General features: G+C 47.9%; 1 protein-coding gene across 1 annotated transcript in view; it reads left to right on the forward strand.

Moving 5' to 3' along the window:
• The window catches only part of PNPLA7 (patatin like domain 7, lysophospholipase), a 134,945-nt gene that overhangs the window by 62,449 nt on the left and 51,698 nt on the right, over positions 1 to 20,798 (forward strand). Inside the window, exons 21-22 of the mRNA XM_077787845.2 lie at positions 9,535 to 9,595; positions 12,082 to 12,231. Of these exons, the coding sequence (XP_077643971.2) occupies positions 9,535 to 9,595; positions 12,082 to 12,231 (211 nt within the window). The remainder of the gene's footprint in view (positions 1 to 9,534; positions 9,596 to 12,081; positions 12,232 to 20,798) is intronic.

The raw sequence follows: 20,798 nt of genomic DNA on the forward strand, positions 1-20,798 counted from the left end.
CAAAAACATACAGTTAACGTGTGATAGCTATGAATCCATGTACCTGCCTTCCAGAGGAAATTAAAGATCCATGAATTCCTCACCCAATTAACCCAGAAGCCAAACTTGATAACAGACACCGTAGCCTTAGTTATAGGACCCATTTTTAGATAAGGGTCTGCAAATGGGAAAAGTATAGCTACGATCACATGCCACCCAAACCAAGGTAAACTAGACCACATGGTGATGCTGAAGATGTTTTTACACACAACAAAACCAAATTACTTAAGAACTGTTAATCCTTTTTCCCTCTCAATGCCCTCGGGCCTCACGTTGATGCGCCAAATTCTGTCTTGGTTCGACAAGACAGGAGTCTGTGAAAGAGGGCAAAGCCTCCTGTGCAATGGAGAACGGCAAACCCCCCTCCCTCTGAATTACGAGGATCTTTAAATTAAAAGGCTCTCAGGCAAAGATATGGGAGTGGGAGTAACAATTCTTTACTAGGAGAAAACTAGACAACAATTTAAAAAGGCAAATGCAATCGGTACAAACAAAACCAGTGAAAGGAAAAAAAAAAAGGTCCAGAACCTGCGGGGTGCCAGTATCAGTTCTACTGGGACAATTTGCTTCCCTTGCAGTGGCTGGTGAATTGTAGCTGCAGTGGTGATCTCTAGAAGGGTATAGTTTCCCTCTGAAGATCTGGTGGCAGTGGGGCCGGTCTTCCTCTGCGCCGGGGTTGCCTCTGAGCTCCGCTGCCGTCGCCTCTGCGCGCCGGCTGCTTCGCTGCGAATGCCGCCGAAGAGAGAGCGAGAGAGAGCTGCTTCCCCAGGAATCCCGCGAAGAGAGAGAGAGAGAGCTGCTTTCCCCGGGAATCCCGCGCAGAGAGAGAGAGAGAGCTGCTTCTCTCGGAGTCCCGCGAAGAAGAGGGAGAGAGCTGCTTCTCTCGGAGTCCCGCGAAGAAGAGGGAGAGAGCTGCTTCTCCCCTCTGGGTGGGACCCCCTTCATTGAATCAGTCGAAGGTGTATACACAAACCATTGTCTCTGAGAGAGATAACAAAAAACCTGTCCAACCGGTTCGCCTTCGACAGATGGCAAATGGAATACAAGCTTATCTTACAACCCAGGACAGAGGGAAATCGTGCTCTGTTAGTCCAGGCAGTCATTCCAGTTCCTTGAGCTGGGATGTACAATCTGGAGAAGTGGAATGGCTGATCCTTGGGGGGAGATCCATGTGACTGCCTTCTGTTTTGTCTCCTGGACAGTTGCTTTGGTCCTAGGAGAGAGAGGAGCTGATCTGCTGGGATCTTCCAAGTGACCCACCGTAGCTCAGGTTATTCTGAGGGCTGAAACAGATGGGTGAATGTGGGGAGCCTGACCTCAGTTATAAAGAAAAGCCTAAACTTCAGATTATGTGCCCAGAAACGACAGATGTTGATTTCTAGATCCTGCTCAGTCTGCAGAAGCCAAGCTGACATCGTCTGGCTTCTCAGGAAAGCATCTCAACCTTGATTCACTCTGAATATGGCATCCTAGACATTCCTAGTGGAAAGTGGTCCATGGTGCCAAACTTAATGGTTCTGTCCACCCTGGTGCCCCCAGCTCTCCAGCACAGCCCTCAGGGTTCTCTGCCAGCCCAGAGCATTTGCTCCCTGACAGCCTCTGTGCTCATTTCTGGTGCCGTTCGAAGCTCTCCAGCCTTGCAGGAGTGGAAAGGAATTGATTCTTTCTATTTTCATCCCTGCCTTCAGTTCTGGAAAGTAGGACAGGGAACCAGCTCACGATTCCTGGCACTGCAAAGCAGCATCAAGGCAGCAGCGAGAGCACAAAAATCTGTGAGCAGATCACAGAGATGTTCCAGCATTGCTGCAGAGCTGGGATCACATTTCCTAGATTAGCTTTGACTCTTTTGAGCTGAGTTAGTTTTTTGAATTCTAACTTGGAATTTAGACCTGCTGGTTGCTGATGGAAATGGTGCTGAGAATCTGCTTGGGAGCTGTGGGGGCTGAACTGTGAGACAACCTTTGGCGTGCTGGAAACACATGCTGAGAAATAGAAAGAGTTTTTCTGCATCTTTCTTTTAATTCTGAGTCTGCCCTTGGGGTTTAAATATATTCAGAGCCTGTCATCCAGCTCCAAGTGGAGTTCTGCTATCTTCATAGGAGTATTTGAGCCAGAGCCTCTCTGAAGTGGCTGGAGCCCTCCCCAGGGTTATCTGCCTTACAAAGTGAGCTCTGTAAAGTGCCCTCTTTTCAAAGTGCTGCCCACAAGAACTGAGCTTGATGTGGCACTGGGGAATAGGTCAGGAGAGGCTGTGCTTCTGGATTTTTCTGTATTTGTTGTCCTGGCCCATTCCAGTAAGTGTTCCTTGACTGTAAGAGGAGTGGATGTGAAAAGGAGAGAAGGAATTCAGTGGGAACACCGTGGTCACTGAGTGAGGCTGGCAGGAGGGGGATTAATCAGCACCGGTGCCAGAATGACATTTTTTCTTCAAGACAGGATTGATCCCAAGTGTTAGAAGCTCAAACAGCCCCAGGATAAAGCTTCACTTCCTCTGTAGGCTTCAGCAGGATCTGAAAAGGTGCCAGGAATTGTTGTGAGGGAGCGTGGAGGATTTGCTTTGTCACAGGCTGATCAAACGTCAAAGTTTCAATCAGAGACCCCTTGCTAAGCTCCCTGATTTCAGGACAAGCCAGTGTTTGTCTGATCTGGGGCCATGTGAAGCTTCAATAACATTCTGGCTTTATTCAAGCTGAGGATCTAATTTACCTCTCCTCCTGCCTTGTCCCTTAGAAAAGGCTTTTAAAGCTGGTCAAGGATAATCTCAGCTCCTGGAAAGAGCTTCCCAGAAGCTGTTCAGTGGATTTGTGTGTGTAAAAATGTCTGTTTGCACTGTTTGGCTCCAGTTGTTCTTATTTTGTAGAACAGAAAACCTTTGGCAGGCCTGTTTTTAATGGCAGCTCATCTATAGGGTCTCTGAGTGGCACAAAACCCTTTAACAGGTCTTTTAACTAAATCACACTTGGATGTGAAGCTCTGCAGTACCCTGCAGTGGAGGCACCAGTAGACTATTATTTGACATATTTAATTTCTCTCTGGTGACCAATGACCTGTGTCATGGGAGGTTTAGGTTAAAAGGAGGAAAAGGTTCTTCCCCCAGAGGTGCTGGCACTGCCCAGGCTGCCCAGGGAATGGGCATGGCCCCGAGGCTGCCAGAGCTCCAGGAGCCTTTGGCCAGTGCTGCCAGGGATGCCCAGGGTGGGGTTGGTGGGTGTACAGGGACAGGGGCTGGGCTGGGTGATCCCTGTGGGGTCCCTCCAGCTCAGGAGGTTCTCAAAAGTATTCTGTGATTACTTTGGGGGTGCCTGTTAGGTGGCTGAAGTTGTAAAAGCTGAACTTAGAAGCATTGTCCTATTAGAATTCAGAGGCACTGGAGAGTCCAAGGCTCCTTGTTCCCTGCAGCATCCTGTCTGTTGGGTCTGGATGGTGCTGAAGCATCCAAAGAAGAAAACCCCACTCAGCTTTGTAGGGCTGCAAACATCCCCTGGCTGTGTAGGACTGACACAGCCACGTCAGGTTCATGCCTTCAGCCAGGGCTGCTTTCCTGGCCCAGGAACCTGCAGGAGACAATGGGGAGGAACTTCCCAGGAACCTGGCAGGCTTGGGGAGGCTTCCTGGGGCCTGGTCCTTGGATTCCTTGCACAGGAGCTTTGATTTAAAATCACAGACAGTGAACCCTGGTGCAGGGTAGGGCTGAGGTGATGAACGTATCTTACAGTTTGGGGTTTGTGGGTATTTTTCTTACCTACACTTTTATGTATTTCTTCTGTTGTAACTAAAAGGGATTTGTAGCACACAGGACCTTACATCAGTTAGTTGTGGCTGTGAATTTGGATATTGGTGTTGATTTTGTGAAATTTCCCCCTGACTTAGAATCTCAGAATGGTTTGGCTTGGAGGGGACCTTAAAGCCCATCCATGGGCAGGGACACCTCCCACTGTCCCAGGCTGCTCCCAGCCCTGTCCAGCCTGGCCTTGGGCACTGCCAGGGATCCAGGGGCAGCCACAGCTGCTCTGGGCACCTGTGCCAGGGCCTGCCCACCCTCCCAGGGAACAATTCCCAATTCCCAATATCCCATCCATCCCTGCCGTCTGGCAGTGGGAGCCATTCCCCTTTGTACTGTGCCTCCAGGCCTTTATAAATAGTCTTTCTCCACATTTCTGGTAGGCCCCCTTCATGTATAGTTTTCTGTAAATCAGAAGTTACCTATGATAGAGGAAGCTTTGTTTGGGTTAGTTGCTGTCTGTGAGCAGATAATTCAATTTGCCAGTCCATCCCATAGTGATCACATCCCATAGTATTCACAGATTGAAATAAATGTCCATAGGAAAATATTTTCCAACTGAATTCTCAAGAAAATCACTTTCAAAAGAGCTTTTTGTAAATCAGCTCCTGAGTTTCACAGTTGAATAGGAACAAAAGCTTTAACCAGAACCCAGCCTTGGAAGATTAGCAGGGATAAGTAGTAGTTTGAAATATTTAAAGGGATTACAGGAAATACAGCACTGCAGAGCGACTGTAACCTCTTGGTGTGAGAATTCCAGTGGCTTTGGAGCAAGGGGTGCTCTGATAACACCTCAGACCCAGGATGGATGGAGCACTCAGCTCTGTGCTGGCACCAGCAATAGCAGAGCTGAGATCCTGCATGGCCACATCCTGCTCTTGAAACAGGAATTAATCATCCTGAAGAAAGGAAATGCAGCCCCTTGGGATGTGGTGTTTGGGCCTTGCCTGGCCATGAATGCAGAGGCTGCAGGTCTGTGGAGTAATTGAACATTAATTAAGCACAGGGAAAATTAATGATTTCCCAGAAGCTTCTGTGTAGCAGGTGGAGGAACAGTAGACACAGTAGACAGGAGATGTTTGGGGTACTGGGAGAGCCTGAGTGGGTCTCACAGGGATGGAGTTGATCCAGAAACAGCCAGGAAGGTGAGATGTTTGTAGGTGGGTGAGGTGGTGAGTGGTGAGCTGGGTGGGAGAGCTGGAATTGTGCTGGGGGAAGTGCTCTCCAACACCATTTGAGAAACAGAAACTCTTTATCCTGTTTTGCCCTGCACAAAAATGTCCTGGGAGTTCATCTGAAAAGGGGAGTGGGTACAAGGAGGAGGAGGAGGAGAAATTGTCATTTCCCTTGGAAAATGTCTCACCTGAACTTCCTGCTGTGAGCCAGGGTTATGAGGTGACATCTGCAGTGTGTCTGTGGGAGCTGGAGGGGTTTGGGGCTTTTGTAGAACAGCACTGATGCACCTGGAGCCCCAAATAGCTTTTGAAATGGATATGTTCTCAGTTTTTTGGACCTGGAAGGTCAGATTTTGTCCTTCTGGCCTGAAAACTCTTGCATAAGCTCAGGAGAGTGGGTTTTTGTGTGCTTTGAGGATACTTTTGATGGTGAACTCAGTCACCTCCCTGACCTGGGCAGACCCCACAGCTCCAGACTCGCTCCATGAACCCCTGTAGGGCCTCTTTAGGTGCTCTGGGACCTTCCTGAGTCACCTCCCAGCCTGGGCAGGAAGCAGGGGATGGGAAGCTGTGTTCCCTGGCAGTTTGGGGAGCTCTGAGCAGACCTGTCCTGGCAGCCAAGTGTTCAATCCACAGCTCCACTGCTCATTCCTGTGATTAACTGTGATTAACTGAGCTGGCTGCAGCTGCTGCTGCTGTTCCTAATCATGAGGAAGGATTAATTCCCCTTCCTCACCAACTAAACCAAGCTCAGCTCCATCCCCAGCACGAGGGGCCCAAAAGCTGTGTTTGCTTTACTACAGGCAATTAACGATCCTCGCCTAATTTAGGAACCTCCCGGTGTTGTTTGATCCGTCTGGGCTCCGACTCGCTGCCTTCTTGCAGATTTTTCTTCAAGCCTTAAATTGAAACTGCCTGATCCTGTGCCAGCAGGAGGGGTGTGTGCAGGGCTGGGTGCTAGAAGAGGCTGTAAAATCCAGGATGTGCCGTAGGGTGAGCACAGCAGATGCTTCTGACTGGGAAGGATGTCTAGCCCCAGGTGATGATGGCACCTTGAAAATGAGAGAATTTGGGAAGGATGTCTAGCCCCGGGTGATGGTGGCACCTTGAAACAAGAGAACTCTGCTTGTGCAGATGTCTGGGAAGTGTTCTGGGCTCTTCTGGCACTGTGATTGAGAAAGACTGACGTTCCCATGGGGAAGGGGGCAGAAGGCTCTGGGAAAAGTAGTGCCCAGGCTGTCCCTGGCTCAGGAGTGTGGGGCAGTGCTGAGGGCTGCACCCCCAGAGGAGGGAAACTTGTGTTCTCCAGGTCAGTCCAGTTCCTGTCCTACCCCACTGCCAATTCCCAGAGCTTTCCTTGAATTGTTAAGGTTGGAAAAGTCCTGCAAGATCATAAAGTCAAACCATTCCTCCAGTGCCACCATGATTACCACTAATCCATGTCCCCATGTGCCACATCCACACTTCCAGGGATGGTGACTCCGCCACTGCCCTGGGCAACCTGTGCCAGTGCTTGACCTCCCTTGCAGTGAAGGTTTTCCTAATATCCAACTAAATTCCCCTGGCACAGCTTGAGGCTGTTCCCTCATGTCCTGTCACTTCTTAACTGGAAGAAGAGACTCAGCCTCTCTTGAATTTCCCATAAAGTGCAGCTGGGATAAGGGCTGCTGAGTCACAGCCCAGATTCTGCACCCAGGTACCCACCCTATACCTATCCTTCTGCCTCCATCTCCTCCAGACACTTGGAGTAACTCTTTCCTTTCAATCCCTGGCATTTTGCTCCTAGCCCAAGGGCTAATTCCTGCTTGTTTCCTGCCCAAGCTATCCCTGTCCTCTCCCAGATCCCTTGGCTTCCTTGTTGTCTCTTGGTCTGCATTGAGCTGTGCTGCTCCTTCCCATGCCCTGCTGCTGCATGGGAGTGAGAATAAAGGGGCTTGGAAACCTGAAGGATGAATTTTTCCTGTTGGTTTTCAATTCTTCCCAGCTGCCCTGAATCTGGGGAGAGCTGCTCCTGCTGCCCTGCACACTGAGGGCTGTGGTCGATCAGGTCAGGGCTGCTGTTGATGGAGGGATGTGATTTGTATTGACTTCTCCCTCAGAAAGATGGACAGGTCCCTTTTAAAGGAAAACATTGCCTTTTTGTGAGCTGATATCTGGTGTATGTAATATAAAACTGTGGAAATTTCAGTTCTGAGCTCGGATCCCAAATTGATGTTCCTTGGACGTTGCCATGACTGCGACAGAGTGACTCATCCCGTTCTGGGGAGCAGCTTTGCTTGTTGTACAAAGTCACCAGGGAAATAATTTTCCCTATCTATACATACCAAGGCTGTAAGGTTTGCTCCAGCAAACAAGACAAATAATATTTCCCGGTAATAGGAGCAGCCAACTGGAAAATGAGACCAATAGGTTCTATTCTTAGATCCATCATTAACCTTGGACATATTTTGTAACTTAGCTGGAGCTCTCCTTAGCTGCCTGTAAAGCAGAAAAAGTTATAAATACAGGAGATGGTTTTAGTAAGTAATTAAAATTCTGATGCTTAAGTGCTTCAGAAGTGTAAGATGTTCATGGCACCTCCCAAAACTGCAGAAGGAAAGGCCTGCTGTGCTGCTGCAGGTTTAGGTGAAGCCTGTGAGCTGGGTATAGCAAATGTGCTCTGGGGGCAGATTATATCCTTTAGCAAGGGCCATCAGTCTCTGTTTTTGTGAAGAATTCCCTGTTTCTCTGAATTCTCCCTGTGGCTGGGGCAGTTTTCTGTAGCCACATGTGGCACCTCTGGGGAGTCCCAGAGCCTCAGAGCTTGGTGGTGTTGAGTTGTGTGGTTGGGTGATCATCAGGTTCTGTTGTATTTTGGACAAAGGGAAGCATTTTAGATCCTGAGATTCCAGAATAAGGCAGGAGGCTGGGAGCTTTCCTGCTGTCCTCCCCACATGGGTGGCAGTGGGCATGGACACTGTGCCTGCTCTTGGGGCAAGAAAGAGGCACTTCCAAGGGCTTTGTCCTGGTCACTGAGGAGATGTTGAGGTGTTGATGTGGCATCTTCACCCACTTGCAGTCATGGCTATGGGGCAGAACTGGCACAGGGTGCCCAGAGAAGCTGTTGGCTATCCCTGGAAGTGTCCAAGGCCAGGTTGGACGGAGCTTGGAGCACCCTGGGATAGTGAAAGGTGTCCCTGCTCTGTGCAAGGGTTGAACTGGGTGGGCTTTAAAGGCTTTTCCCATCCCAAACCATGCCATGAAAGCCCTGAAAAAAATCTAGGTAACTTCTGTGCTTCACTACAAGTCACCCTTGTGCTGGAAGCTTCTGTTTGCTCTTCCCCCTTTTCCCATAGAGGACATAAAATACATCAGTGCTTTATACACAGCTTTTCACAGCGCAGGGGAACTTGCTGCCTTCGATTTTGTTTTTAAGGCAGGATGTAGAAATTACTAAAGTGGGCATCCTGACCTGTCTTGATGCCTACGTGGCCCTTTATGTGAAAGCTGCATCCCAAAGTGCCTGTTCTTGTGGGAGCAGGGTGTGTTTACCCAGAATCCCAGGTCACCTGGCTGCTGCTCGTTTTGCTTGTTAAACTTAGAGAACTTTTGTTGTGGCAGTTGTTTTGGGGTTTTTTCATGTCCCCCTGAGCTATTTTGACCTGGAATTATTCAGGGGAGAATATTTAATGATTGCTCTATTAATCCTTAATGCATTTAAATAACTCTTTTCCTTATTTGGTAAAACATCTTTTGGTGTAGATATTTTAGAATAAATGCTGCATTTTCCATGTCTGTCACTTCTTGATATTGCAAGGATTACTCTTCTGCTACCCCACTTGTCAGGAGTTATTGATTGGTTGTGTTGGAGAGAGGCTTGTCACTTTGGAGATACATTTGGCTTTTGGAATATTAGTTTATATTTATGTGAGTCCTGCTGGAAAAACAGCTGGGAGCACATCTGTGCCTTCAAACATGAATTACCAGGCAAACATGATTTGAGGGGGAAAGCAATTTCTTAGGTAGTTTGTTTTGATTCTGCAGGTGTTTGGGGTGGTGTATTTATCCCTCCCTTTTTTCCCCAAAATATTCTAAATTGGCTGCTGTAAACCATTCACCAGGATTGGGGAAGGGTCTGTTTGAGCACAGACTTGGACCTTTTTGAGCCTTTAGCACCTACAAAAGGTGCAGCACCCACTGAGCAGTGAGAGTACCTAGAAGGGTAGGTGCACTGCAGAGAGAAATGAGGAGAGCTGAAAATGCAATTTGACATGTTTCTCCAAATATTTTTTTTTCCCAAAGCCAGTTAAATTCTGCCTGTTTCAGGGTTGTTTTGTTTTCTTGTTTTTCCAAATTAAAGTAAAACAAGGTAGGAGAAACCATGACAAATGACCAATCACCACACATTACAGCCAAGACAGAAGCTACAGCTGCAAACCCTTGACTCTGTGTGGCTCAACTTGAGGGAACATCTTAAAAAAGTCTGGAAGTCTCCATGTGGATGCTGTACTTTCAGAACATTCTGCCTGAATGTTTCTTTTCTTTCTCTTTCTCTCCCAGGTTGTGACGAGACTTATTCACTTGCTGGGTGAGAAGATCCTTGGCAGTCTGCAGCAGGGAGGTGAGGCTCATTCCTGGACTATTCCCCTTGATGCTGGGGCTTCCTTGGAGCTACACTTGCATCCTTCAATTTGAAACAGGCACTGCATACTTGGAAAGGAAATTCATTGCTAAATGTCAGCCTGGAGAAGAGAAGGCTCCAGGGAGAGCTCAGAGCCTTTCCAGGGCTTGAAGGGGCTGAAGGAGAGCTGGAGAGGGACTGGGGACAAGGGATGGAGGGACAGGATACAGGGAATGGCTCCCACTGCCAGAGGGCAGGGCTGGATGGGATATTGAGAATTGGGAATTGTTCCCTGGGAGGGTGGGCAGCCCTGGCACAGGTGCCCAGAGCAGCTGTGGCTGCCCCTGGATCCCTGGCAGTGCCCAAGGCCAGGCTGGACAGGGCTGGGAGCAGCCTGGGACAGTGGGAGGTGTCCCTGCCATGGCAGGAGTGGCACTGGGTGGGCTTTAAGGTCCTTTCCAGCCCAAACCAGGCTGGGATTCTGTGGTCTGTTACAGCAGTAGGTGCACGTGGATGGTAATTTCATGATATCTGTGTACACATGATGGTTTTGGCAGAGCATGGCCAACTGGGTGTGGGAATGGAATGATTTGCAATTGAGATCCAGAAGTGTTGCTGCCTGTGTGCAGTGAAATTTCCCTGGAATTTCTTGCAAGAGCAATTAAAGGGAGCATTGGAAATAGCAGCTGTAATGGGCTGGAATCAGAGCACCGTGCTGAGCAGCAGCAGCACAGACTGATTTAAAATGCCTGGATTTGCAGTATTTTAATGAATTGTCTGGGAGGAAATGGCCTGCCATGGGTTGGTTCTGAGGCTTTGTGTTTATGGCAGCACCAACACAAAGTCTCTTTCCTGACTGAAGGGAGTAGGAGGGAATTCTCCCAATTTCCTTGGACAGCATTTGAAAACAGATGCCTGTTAAATGCTGAGGGTGTCATGGGGCTCTTTGATGCTGAGGATTGTTTGGGTTTCGTTTGGTCAGGGTGTTTTAATTCCTTCAGTTGCTGGTTTTGCCAAATTTCAAGGAGACTGAAAATGAAGGTCACCCACTTTCCTGTTTCAGAGCAGTCTGGGGAAGGAGATCTGCTCTTTCTACACCTTCTCAGCTTTCTGGGCACAAGCACTTGTGCACAAATGCCTGGTGATAATTGTACTTAAACTTCTGTGCCTGCTGAAATGCCTCTGTGGGCCAGGGCAGAGCCTGCACTGCCAGGGATACAGGGCAAAATGGGGGAAAATTAGTGGGAGGAAAATTAGTGAGAGTAACAGGAGTTCAAACAGAGAATCACAGAGAATCATTGAAGTTCTGAGGACGGAAGGGCCTGTGGAGATGAAGGGATTGAGCTGTGATGTGTAACCTACAGATCTGTTTAAACCTACAGATATCTTCTTGAAGATCACTAGAAAGCGGGGGAAAAGCTATTTAATGTTCTGTGCAGAGCTGTTTTAGAAGATTTGAAATGATTAATATATTTTTTAAAAAAGTTTATCAGATATTTTTTTGTGTCCTGCGTGGTCTATCACTCTGGCATTGAGTCTTTAAATGGGTTTGCACAGGGGATGTCAGGTATTCCACATGCCCAGCTCAAGAATTCATCTTAGGCCTTTGCTGGGTGAAATGAGATAAGCAGGATGTGAAATCCCAACTTAAATTCAAAAATTTTTTGTGTTCTCAGAGCTGAGTTGACGGGCATTGGCAGCAGAGTGAGATTTTCTGAGAAGGCTCAGCTAAAGAGAAAAAAAGAGTATCAGAACAAGAACAGTTTGTAGAACGTTGACCTTTACCACCTCTAAGCTGTCTGAGAAGATCTTGATCTTCCTCACATGCATTGCAGATTTCTCTCAAAAACTGCTTTTCCTCTGCTCTTACTTACCAAATTATATTAGAGATAGTTCCCAGGTACTTTGCAGCTACTTCAGAGGTTCCATATTTTAAGCCCATATCTGTAAAGCCTCTGCATCTTGCACAGAAGGGAAAACAGGTAGAGATGCACATTTTCTATAGGAGCTTTGTTGAAAACAGCTTTTTCCTTCCGTGCTTAGGTATAGCATAAGAAAAGGACTGTTAAGTTTTGGAGTATTTTAATATTGACAACAGGTTTGGGAGTTTTGTTAGTTAAGCTAATTCCTCTTGTGGAATCAGTTCCAAAGTTGTGGAAAAGGGATTTTAAGTGCCTTTTTATCTTTGTCTTCCTGGGTCAGGTAGATCCATGTTTCATTTAACATATTCCTGGCTTATTTTTAATGTTGCCCTAACTTCAACCCACGTATGCTGTACCAGCAACCAAAAATGATGGAAACTGATCTTCATCCTCTTAAAATGAAATATGTGGGAACTCTGCTCTCGCATGCTGTGGAGGTTTGTGCTACATTTCTCTGACATTGAGCAGCTCGGTGACACAATGGCACTTTTCCTCCTGCCTGAAGGTGACATTCTGTTTTTTGCAGCCTGGCTGGCTGATGGCAGGTGTTTTCTCTGTGAACAGGTCATCCTCTTGGACTGCACAGCTCCAGCAGCAAGTGGGATGCCGGGAATCCTGCCAGCAACCTCTCCACGGTGGCCATCATGCCGGTGTCCGAGGAGGTGCCGCTGACAGCCTTCACCCTGGAGCTCAAGCACGCCCTCAGTGCTGTGGGTGAGTGTTCCCGTGGTGGCACCACAGCAAACAAACCCTGCTGGTCATCTTGGAGTGGCACAGCCAGCTACTGGCACCTGGCACAGCCGGGTCCATGCTGTGTTAGGGGGTAGCAGTACCTGGGACTTGGTCACAGGGCTGGGGAGGAGGTTTTGGAGAGAATCCTGTGACCTTATAAAAAAGGAGGGAGAGGGATTTTTTATATGGCCAGGTCCCCACAGGACAGTTATAAACTTGGGGCAGGATTAGGTCACATTAGGGAGAAATTCTTGTGAGGGTGAGGAGGCCCTGGTACAGGTTGACCAGAGGAACTGGAACTGCCCCATCCCTGGAAGTGTCCAAGGCCAGGATGGAGCAACCTGGGACATGTGAAAGGTGTCCATGGACAGGTAATCTTTAAAGTAATTTCCAACACAAACCATTCTGTCATTCTGCAGCAGTGGTCAGGATCAGCCTTTTCCATGCTTCTTTCTTCTCTATTCCCATCCTTGATGTGCATTTAGTTATAGTGGATAACTTTTTTATCTTAATGACTTGGAAATACTCACCAGCCTCTCTGGCCCTTGTCTTGGCTGCTCTCAGCTCCCCACAGTCACTCCAGGAGATACATCTCACACCAGGGCACGTTCCCATGGCACCTGAGAGTCTGGTTCTGTCCAGCTCATGGGTGAGATTGTTCCAGGCCTCCTCAGCTGAAAAGCTTCGTCCAGCAAAGGGTTTCCTAGCAGTTTTCTTGCATTGTGGTTGTACATGAGTGGCAGGGATAAGACTTGGTGGAAGAAGCTCATGGAGGAGATCCAGATTGGCCCTGGAAATCCAAAGTTTAGTCTGAAATCATTGTCCCGTTTGCTGCCAGGTTGTTTGTCTGTCTCATGCCCACAAAACCATGTGTTCAGCTCATGGTTGAGTCATTAATTGCTTTATCCATGGGTGAAGTTGCTTGTGCTTCCTCACAAAACTCATATATTTAATTCAGAATTAATTCTGTGTTCATTAGTGGTGTTTGACATTTCCTGACATCCTCTTTTCATCCTCAAATGGTCTTACAGGTCTCTTGAGTGAATCTCCTATAGTCCTTTGAGAAATTATTAGTCCTGCTCTCTCTTGGCTTATTTAAAAGTACAGGTTATGTGATGCTTGAGGTGTAACCACTTACATTTATTGGTAATTTTCTTTGTGACTTTTAGTGTCTGGAGCTGACATTCCTTTTTGTGCTTAAAAATCTTCTGGGTGAATAGGCAGAGGAAAAAGCCAGTGGTGCTTGAGCTCTTTAACCTTCTGAAGTCTGAATTTATGTGCAACTTATGGTGGAGACTTGTTACAGTGAGAACTAATTTGTGGGTGTTTGAAGAATCCTCTTATTTTGGAGATGGCAGAAAAATGTTACATCCATAATGGAGCTGTATTGCTAATGGGGACTCCTTAGGGATCACTGCCAGCTTGTTTTGATGTGTGACAACACTAAGAGCCTGTAAATAAAATAAACAGAAACTTAAGTAGGTAGATGGACTGTTCAGAATCAAAACACCCCTTTGGGCTGAGAGCAGCAGGCAGGTGCCCAAGGGGGGTTTGGGGAGGTCACAGCCTTTCCTCCTTCACCCTTTTCCCTTTCTCCCCCTGCGCTGACGCCTGTGCCGTGCTTGGCAGCTCGAGATGGTTCTGTACACCCTTGGCACCTGAAGTTGTTGCCAAAAGGGAGCAGCTGGCTGCAGTGGGAAGAGGAAAGTGTTGTGGGCAAACACAGGAGACGTCTGGTCCCAGACGCCGCTGGCACGGGAGCTCCGGGCCTCGCACCAGGCCCCGCGCCCGGCCCGGGCACTGCAGAACCTCTGTGGGCAGCCTGCAGGTTTGCTGCCTTTATTTAGCAGAAGCAATGTGGTCTTTTTTCCTCTTTTTTTTTTTTTCTTTTTTTTTTTTTTTTTTTAACTTGTAGCTTTTGTGTTTCCTCCTCTGCCCTCTGGTTGGGGGTGTTTGGGTGTTCCTCACAAAGTGCAGGTGCTGCTTGGCTTTCAGGGAAGGGGATGGGTTTTGAAATTTTTTTTTTTTTTTTTTTCTTCTGACTTCCTGCAACAGAAAATGAACTGAGTCGTGGAGTAAAATTTTGATTTGGTTTTAAGTTGTTTTCTTATTCACCTGCACATTTGGCGTGAGGGGAACTGTTGCCGAAAGCAGCTGTGGCTGCCCCTGGATCCCTGGAAATGTCCAAGGCCAGGCTGGACAGGGCTTGGAGCAGCCTGGGACAGTGGGAGGTGTCCCTGCCCATGGTAGGGATGGAATGAAATGAGTTTTAAGGTCTTTTCCAGCACAAACCATTCCATGATTCCATGTGGAAAGGTTTGCACTGGGGCCTTACTGAGCAGCTGCTGCCACCTGAGCCCTCCCCTGAGCTCCCAGATGGGCTCACCTGGGGTTTGGATGTGAGCTGGGATCAGATTTTCCTTTATGGAAGTGAGAGCTGCTAATATGCTTGACAAGGTTTAATACAAAATCTTCTCTGAAATGAACCTCAGTTTGGAAAATGGCTTTGAAGATTTTCTCCTATCCACTTTTTTGTTGTTGTTGGGGTTTTTTTTTCCTTGAACCACCCTTTTTTGTAATTGTAAGTTAAATGGCAGCATCTGATTACAATACTTGACTTAACATTTAATCCATATTTAATGTTTGATCTGTATAATTTCATTGCTCTGGGCTTCAAATATGTTCCAGAGCAGTGGAGTGCAGCCTTAATGTGTGGGGAGAACAGCTGGTTTTAGTTTTCTTCTGCAACTTAATATATTTATTGCAGAAAATTCCTTCCCCTTCCTGTTAATATGAGCTTAGCTGGATATTGCAGTGATGCCTTGAATTCTCCTGCTGCAGGTTGGAGATGAGGATAGAAGGAATGAGGAGGATGCAGGGAGGAACACTGAGACCATTGCAAGAATCACCTGCTGCTGGGAAGGAGCATAGCCTCAGGATGCAGGCTGACCCCAGTCCTGGTGGGAATGCAGGCTGGGTTGTAATACAAGATAACACTTAAGAAGTGATTTTCCTTTTCCTGGAATTGGCAATGACAAGGCAATGGGCAGTGCTTGGAGCTGGAGCTGGTTGCAGGTGAATTTATTCAACACGATTTTGGGGCTTGTCTTGGTAATTTTTAGCTACTTCTGTATTATTAAAAGTAATGCCAACTAGAAAATCTCAGTTTGATAGTGAATATTTACTGTCCACAAAAACTGGAAAAGTACTCAGAATATTCTTTCCCCTCAGAATATTCCTTCCTTCCACTTTTGCCTGTAATGAGACAGGACTTAGTGGTTTCATTGCATAATTCTTTTTTGTAGGTTTAATTAATTTTTTTTTTCAAATTTCCTTTTTTTTTTTTTTTTTTAATGTTTTAATTTGTAATGGGAGCAGCTCAGGTGAGCAGCCTGCTCTCCAATAGGGGTGCATTCTGCATATAGGGAGCACCTGTGTGGGACCACCTACAGCTCTCCCGAGCCCATTTGTGCTGGTTCTTTTGACATTTGGTGTTTCTGTGATTTATGATAATTCACATATTATTTCCAGACAGTGGGATTGTGTCCCAGTTAAATGCTAAGGGATGTTTGTGCTTCCATGGAGCTTCCAATCACAGAATGGTCTGGGTTGGAAAGGACCTCAAAGCCCATCCATGCCACCCCTGCCATGGGCATGGACACCTCCCACTGTCCCAGGCTGCTCCCAGCCCTGTCCAGCCTGGCCTTGGGCACTGCCAGGGATCCAGGGGCAGCCACAGCTGCTCTGGGCACCTGTGCCAGGGCCTGCCCACCCTCCCAGGGAACAATTCCCAATTCCCAATCTCCCATCCAGCCCTGCCCTCTGGCACTGGGAGCCATTCCCTATGTCCTGCCCCTCCAGGCCCTTGCACAGTCTCTCTCCATCTTTCCTCTGCCTTCAGTCTCTGCAAGGCCACTGAGGTCACCCCAAACTTCTCCTCCCCAGGTGAACAACCCCAGCTGTGCCAGCCTTCCCTCCCAGCAGAGCTGCTCCATCCCTCTGCTCCCCCTGGATCCTCTGGGTCTCTGCAGCAGCTCCAGCTCCTCCCTGTGCTGGGCAGGGCTGGGGCAGCTCTGCTGCTGTCACAAGTGGGGGATGAAAGGTTTATTTGGGACCTGGCAGCAGCAGCTGGACCTGCCTTCATCTTGAGACAGAGCTAGACTAAAAATGCTCTGAGCTCTGTGAGCAGAGCAGAAGGTCCTGCAGGGCACAGTGACCCCAAGGTCCTGCAGGGCACAGTGACCCCCAGGTCCTGCAGGGCACAGTGACCCCAAGGTCCTGCAGGGCACAGTGACCCCCAGGTCCTGCAGGGCACAGTGACCCTGGGGCTGCAGCCCTGCTGTCCCCTGGCTGTGTGCAGGCTCCAGTGTGACAGCCCTTCCTCTGCATCTGGGGCTCTGGGTCCCCAAGAAAGGAGGCTGTGCAATATCCAGCTTCCAGAAAGCAGGAGCAGAATTTTCCAGCTTTGAACTGGAGTGCCAGGAAGGGGGGCAGGTTTTTCTGATGTGCAATTCATCATGCTGATGAATGCTGGTCAGTGTTCATGATGTCTATTTTTATTATTAATTCTTTCCTCTTAATCCTGGTAGAGCTGAGAGCATCTTTTGATAAGAAGTTCTGCAATATTCAGATTTTTCAAAAGTATTTGCCCGACTATTTTTTTGTTCCTTTACTGAGACAAGCTAAAAGATACCACATGGCTGTGCAAATTCTGGTTCTATGTGGGAGCCCTCTGATCTCATAGAATTTCAAACTGAAGTAGGGAGGGATTCAAATCCAACATATGTGTCTCCCTCATTCCTTTCTGCCCTTTAAATTTTCCTTCTTTTCAGTTCTAAAAATGTATAATGTATTGGACAGCTCACTGAAAAATCTTTGCTAATAATTTATTGGAGTTTTTAATTACAGTTCTGTCTGTCTTTACACACAGATTAGATTTAAATTTGAAATGCTCACTGTGGTGCCTGAACCCTGGCACCACTTAGTATTTTTTTACTGAGCAAGATCCTCTGACATCCAACTCATTTATCAGTTATGTGACTTCGCCACATAATTTTGTAGACTTCTATTAGGCCAAAAGTACATTTTCTTTTAATGGAGTCTGAGCAAGTAAATTTGTTCTGCTGAATTTTTTCCACAGTGTGTATTGTACTGGTCTTGTTTTTTTATGTGGGTGTATTTTTCAGGTGAGGTGGATTTGAAACCATTTCTGAGCCTCAGAAATCACTCTCTGCCCTCTGGGCCACTCATTTCTCAAGGCAACTTTTGGACCATGTTTTATTAGACTTAGAACTAGGACACCTGTGTTCCTGCTTCTTCATGTCTTGGTGTTTTGTGGAAAAAAATGACCAAAGTGAGTCTCTTGCTCACTGGCAAGAAAGGGAGGTTTTATGTCCTGTGTGATGTTTTTTTTTTCCCTCTCTGAGACAGGAGGTTGGAAGTTTTGCTGCAGCACTTCTTTTCAATGCCCTTGTTTGTTAGTAGAGAAAATGAACCAGACCTCTGGTATTTGCCAGCTTTTCCTTCCTTTTCCTTCTGTTTCATGGAATTCTTAGTTTTGTACTGAAAAACAGATGGCCCTGGAGTACAGCTTTAGATGCTCCAGGAGGTTTTCCGAGCAACCACAATCCCTGGGCCTGGGGTGAGGCCACTGCCTGCAGTTCTCTCAGCTGAAGCACAGAAAACCTGAACTTAAGAACTCCTGTGAGCTCTTGGCTGACAGAAGAATCCCTCAGGCTTCTGAAAGTCACCACCTCAGGCTTGAGAAATCCAAAAGGTTGAGAAAGCTGTGGATAGCTGGAGACTCAGGGAATGGCACTCAGTGTTTCTTGCTCTGATACTCCTCCCCAGCAATCTGCTGCTGGCTGCTGTCAGAGGCACACACAGGGCTTGGAGGAATATTTTATGTTACCTCACATCACCTCTCCTGTTCTTCACTTTGAGCTGTTCTGATCCTATTGATAGAACACTGAGGAGTGCAGGGATGTGTCCCTGATGCCAGCTCCAGCTGGAAGCTGCCCATGAGGCTGATGCCAGCTTTGGAGAGAGGGTGGTTAGAGGTGTGTGACTGTGACAAAGCCCTTTAAGGATTCACTGACATATTGGGCTGGTCACTCCTGCCTGCAGGTGTGGCTGTTTGAGGACTGTGGATTTGAATCATCACAGAATCATGGAATGGTTTAGGTTGGAAGGACCTTAAAGCCCATCTCACCCCACCCCTGCCATGGGCAGGGACACCTTCCACTATCCCAGCTTGCTCCAAGCCCTGTCCAACCTGGCCTTGAACCTCTAGGATGGGAATGATATTTTTTCATTACTTGGTTGCTTGCAGCAGTTAAGTTGAGATAACTCTTCTGTTGGTTCTGTTTTCTGAGCTCACATATGTTGGTGTTTTTGGTCACATTAATGGAGGGGTTTTAATGGCTGATTAATTGGGAGCCTGCTAGAAACTGGGAGTGCAGAGCAGATGGTTGATATTTCTGAGACAAAACAAGTTGGTTTTGTTGGAAGCATCACTGTGTTCCGTGCTGGGGATGAGTGAAGGTCTGGGAATCTTTGTCCCGTGTCCCTGGCACGTGGAGGGATGGGGCGCTGGGCAGGCTCCTCCTGAGCTGGCATAGCCAGGGTCTGTCTGGGCACCCTTGTTTTGTCCTGTTCTGTGAACTTCTACTTTCCCACACCACAAGTGAGGTCTGGATATGATCTGTAAGTCTCTCCAAGGCTCGTTCTGGGCTTCTCTCTGGCTGAAGGAGTGCAAAGATGCACCCCAGCCCTACAAATTCTGCCTCTCCCCTTGGATGAAAGCTCTTCTGGCTGCAGGCCACAGGCTTTGATGGTGTCCCCTGGGTTTAGTGGTGTCCCCCTGGAGCCTGGGCCCCAGAGCATCACCGGGGACTGATGCTGCTGGATCTCAGTGCCCAGGGCAGGGGGGTAACAGGCAGAGGTGCCCATGCTGTTCCTTGGTGTTGTCTCTCTTACTTAGCATTTTTATTGCATTCCTCAACTCACTTGGCATTCCCGGCTGTTTGTCTTTGCCTACTAAGCTTCCACCACTGCCAGAAAGCTTTGTAAGCCACATGTCCTGGAATACAATTTTAATCCACCTGTCTTTTCTATTTAACTGGGAACTCTGACCTGTTAATGAACATTGATGATCACTCTGCTGCTGAATGCTTGCAGAATTGCCCTGCACTCTGTCCCTTGCAGTTCTGTTCTGTGCAGTGCCATCAGTATTCCCTCTGGGAGACCTCTCTTATCCCATTGTGCCATTTCAAAGCTATACCAAGACTAATGGACACCAGGTGAACAGTGAGTCAGATAAAAGAATCTGCCAGTGTTAAAGATATGGTGATAACCCCTTCCCCCAGCACTGGGGCTGTTCCCTGCTGTGGGATGGCTCAAGGAGGGAAGGGCAGGCTAAGCCCAGATCTGCTCTGGGAATGGTGCTCATTCCCTCTGCTTGGGACTTGTTGCTTTCATAGGAACCAACTTCAAGAACTTTTATTGGAGGATGGGGAAGTCAAATTCTATTCTTGAATCATCCTCTTCTCTCTGCTTTCTCACCAGCTCTATCCTGTGGTCTCTGCTTATGGGATATTTTTGTCCATTTTGTTTGCTCTTCCTTGAGAATCAGTGTAGCAAAAAGCAAATGTTATTTGGGTATTGGAAAGTACAAGATGGAAAACGGCATCTGGGAACTTCTGCAAATCGAAGAGTAAAGTCAATTAAAGCAGAGCGAAGCCTTTGCAGCAGGACTTGAGCACTGAGGGGGGATGTCCTGGTTGGAAAAGATAGGTGCCTGCTAAGGAAGGCAGGAGCCTCCCTTGAAATGGAAAATGTGAACCCTCTCCCTCCAAATTGTTATCATTTTGAAATTAAAAGGATCTCAGGCAAAGATATGGGAGTAGGGATAACAGTTCTTTACTAGAAAAATGTAAATAAAAATGCAATAATACAAAGCAACAAAACAAACCCCTGCCAGAGTCAGAGCAGCCCTGTCCCCTGTGGGTCAGGGAGTGGCTCAGCCCCATCCCAGGGGGGCTCAGCCCTCCTGCAGTGCCAGCTGTGCTTCTGCTGGAGCAGGATCCTGCACAAGGGGGGAGTTTTCCTTGGAGCTCCAGGGCTGGGGGAGATGGGCCTGGGCTCCTCTGGGAATGCAGGGGGAAGAAAGCTGCTCCTCTGGGAATGCAGGGGGAAGAAAGCTGCTCCTCTGGGAATGCAGGGGGAAGGAAGCTGCTCCTCTGGGAATGCAGGGGGCAAAGGCTGCTGTGCTGTTCCCAGGTCAGATTGGATCCAGGTAGGAATGTTTGGCTCCTCCCCTGGGCAGAGCCTCTCCCCATGGATGATGGAATTTTCTCAGCCATGCAGGGACACTCAGTGGCCAGGAACAGCAGAGATCTCCTGGAGGGAGGATTGGCTGTGGGAGAGATAAAGAAAAGTGTCCCATGAACAGAGGAGAACTGCCCCAGCTCTGACTGATGGGAATTGAATTCACACCCTAAGCCACATCTTGCATTTGTAACCTGAGACCGGAGAGATGAGTTGGCCCT

Source organism: Lonchura striata, chromosome 17, assembly GCF_050655825.1.
Source record: "Lonchura striata isolate lonStrDom1 chromosome 17, ASM5065582v1, whole genome shotgun sequence".
Lineage (NCBI taxonomy): Eukaryota > Metazoa > Chordata > Aves > Passeriformes > Estrildidae > Lonchura > Lonchura striata.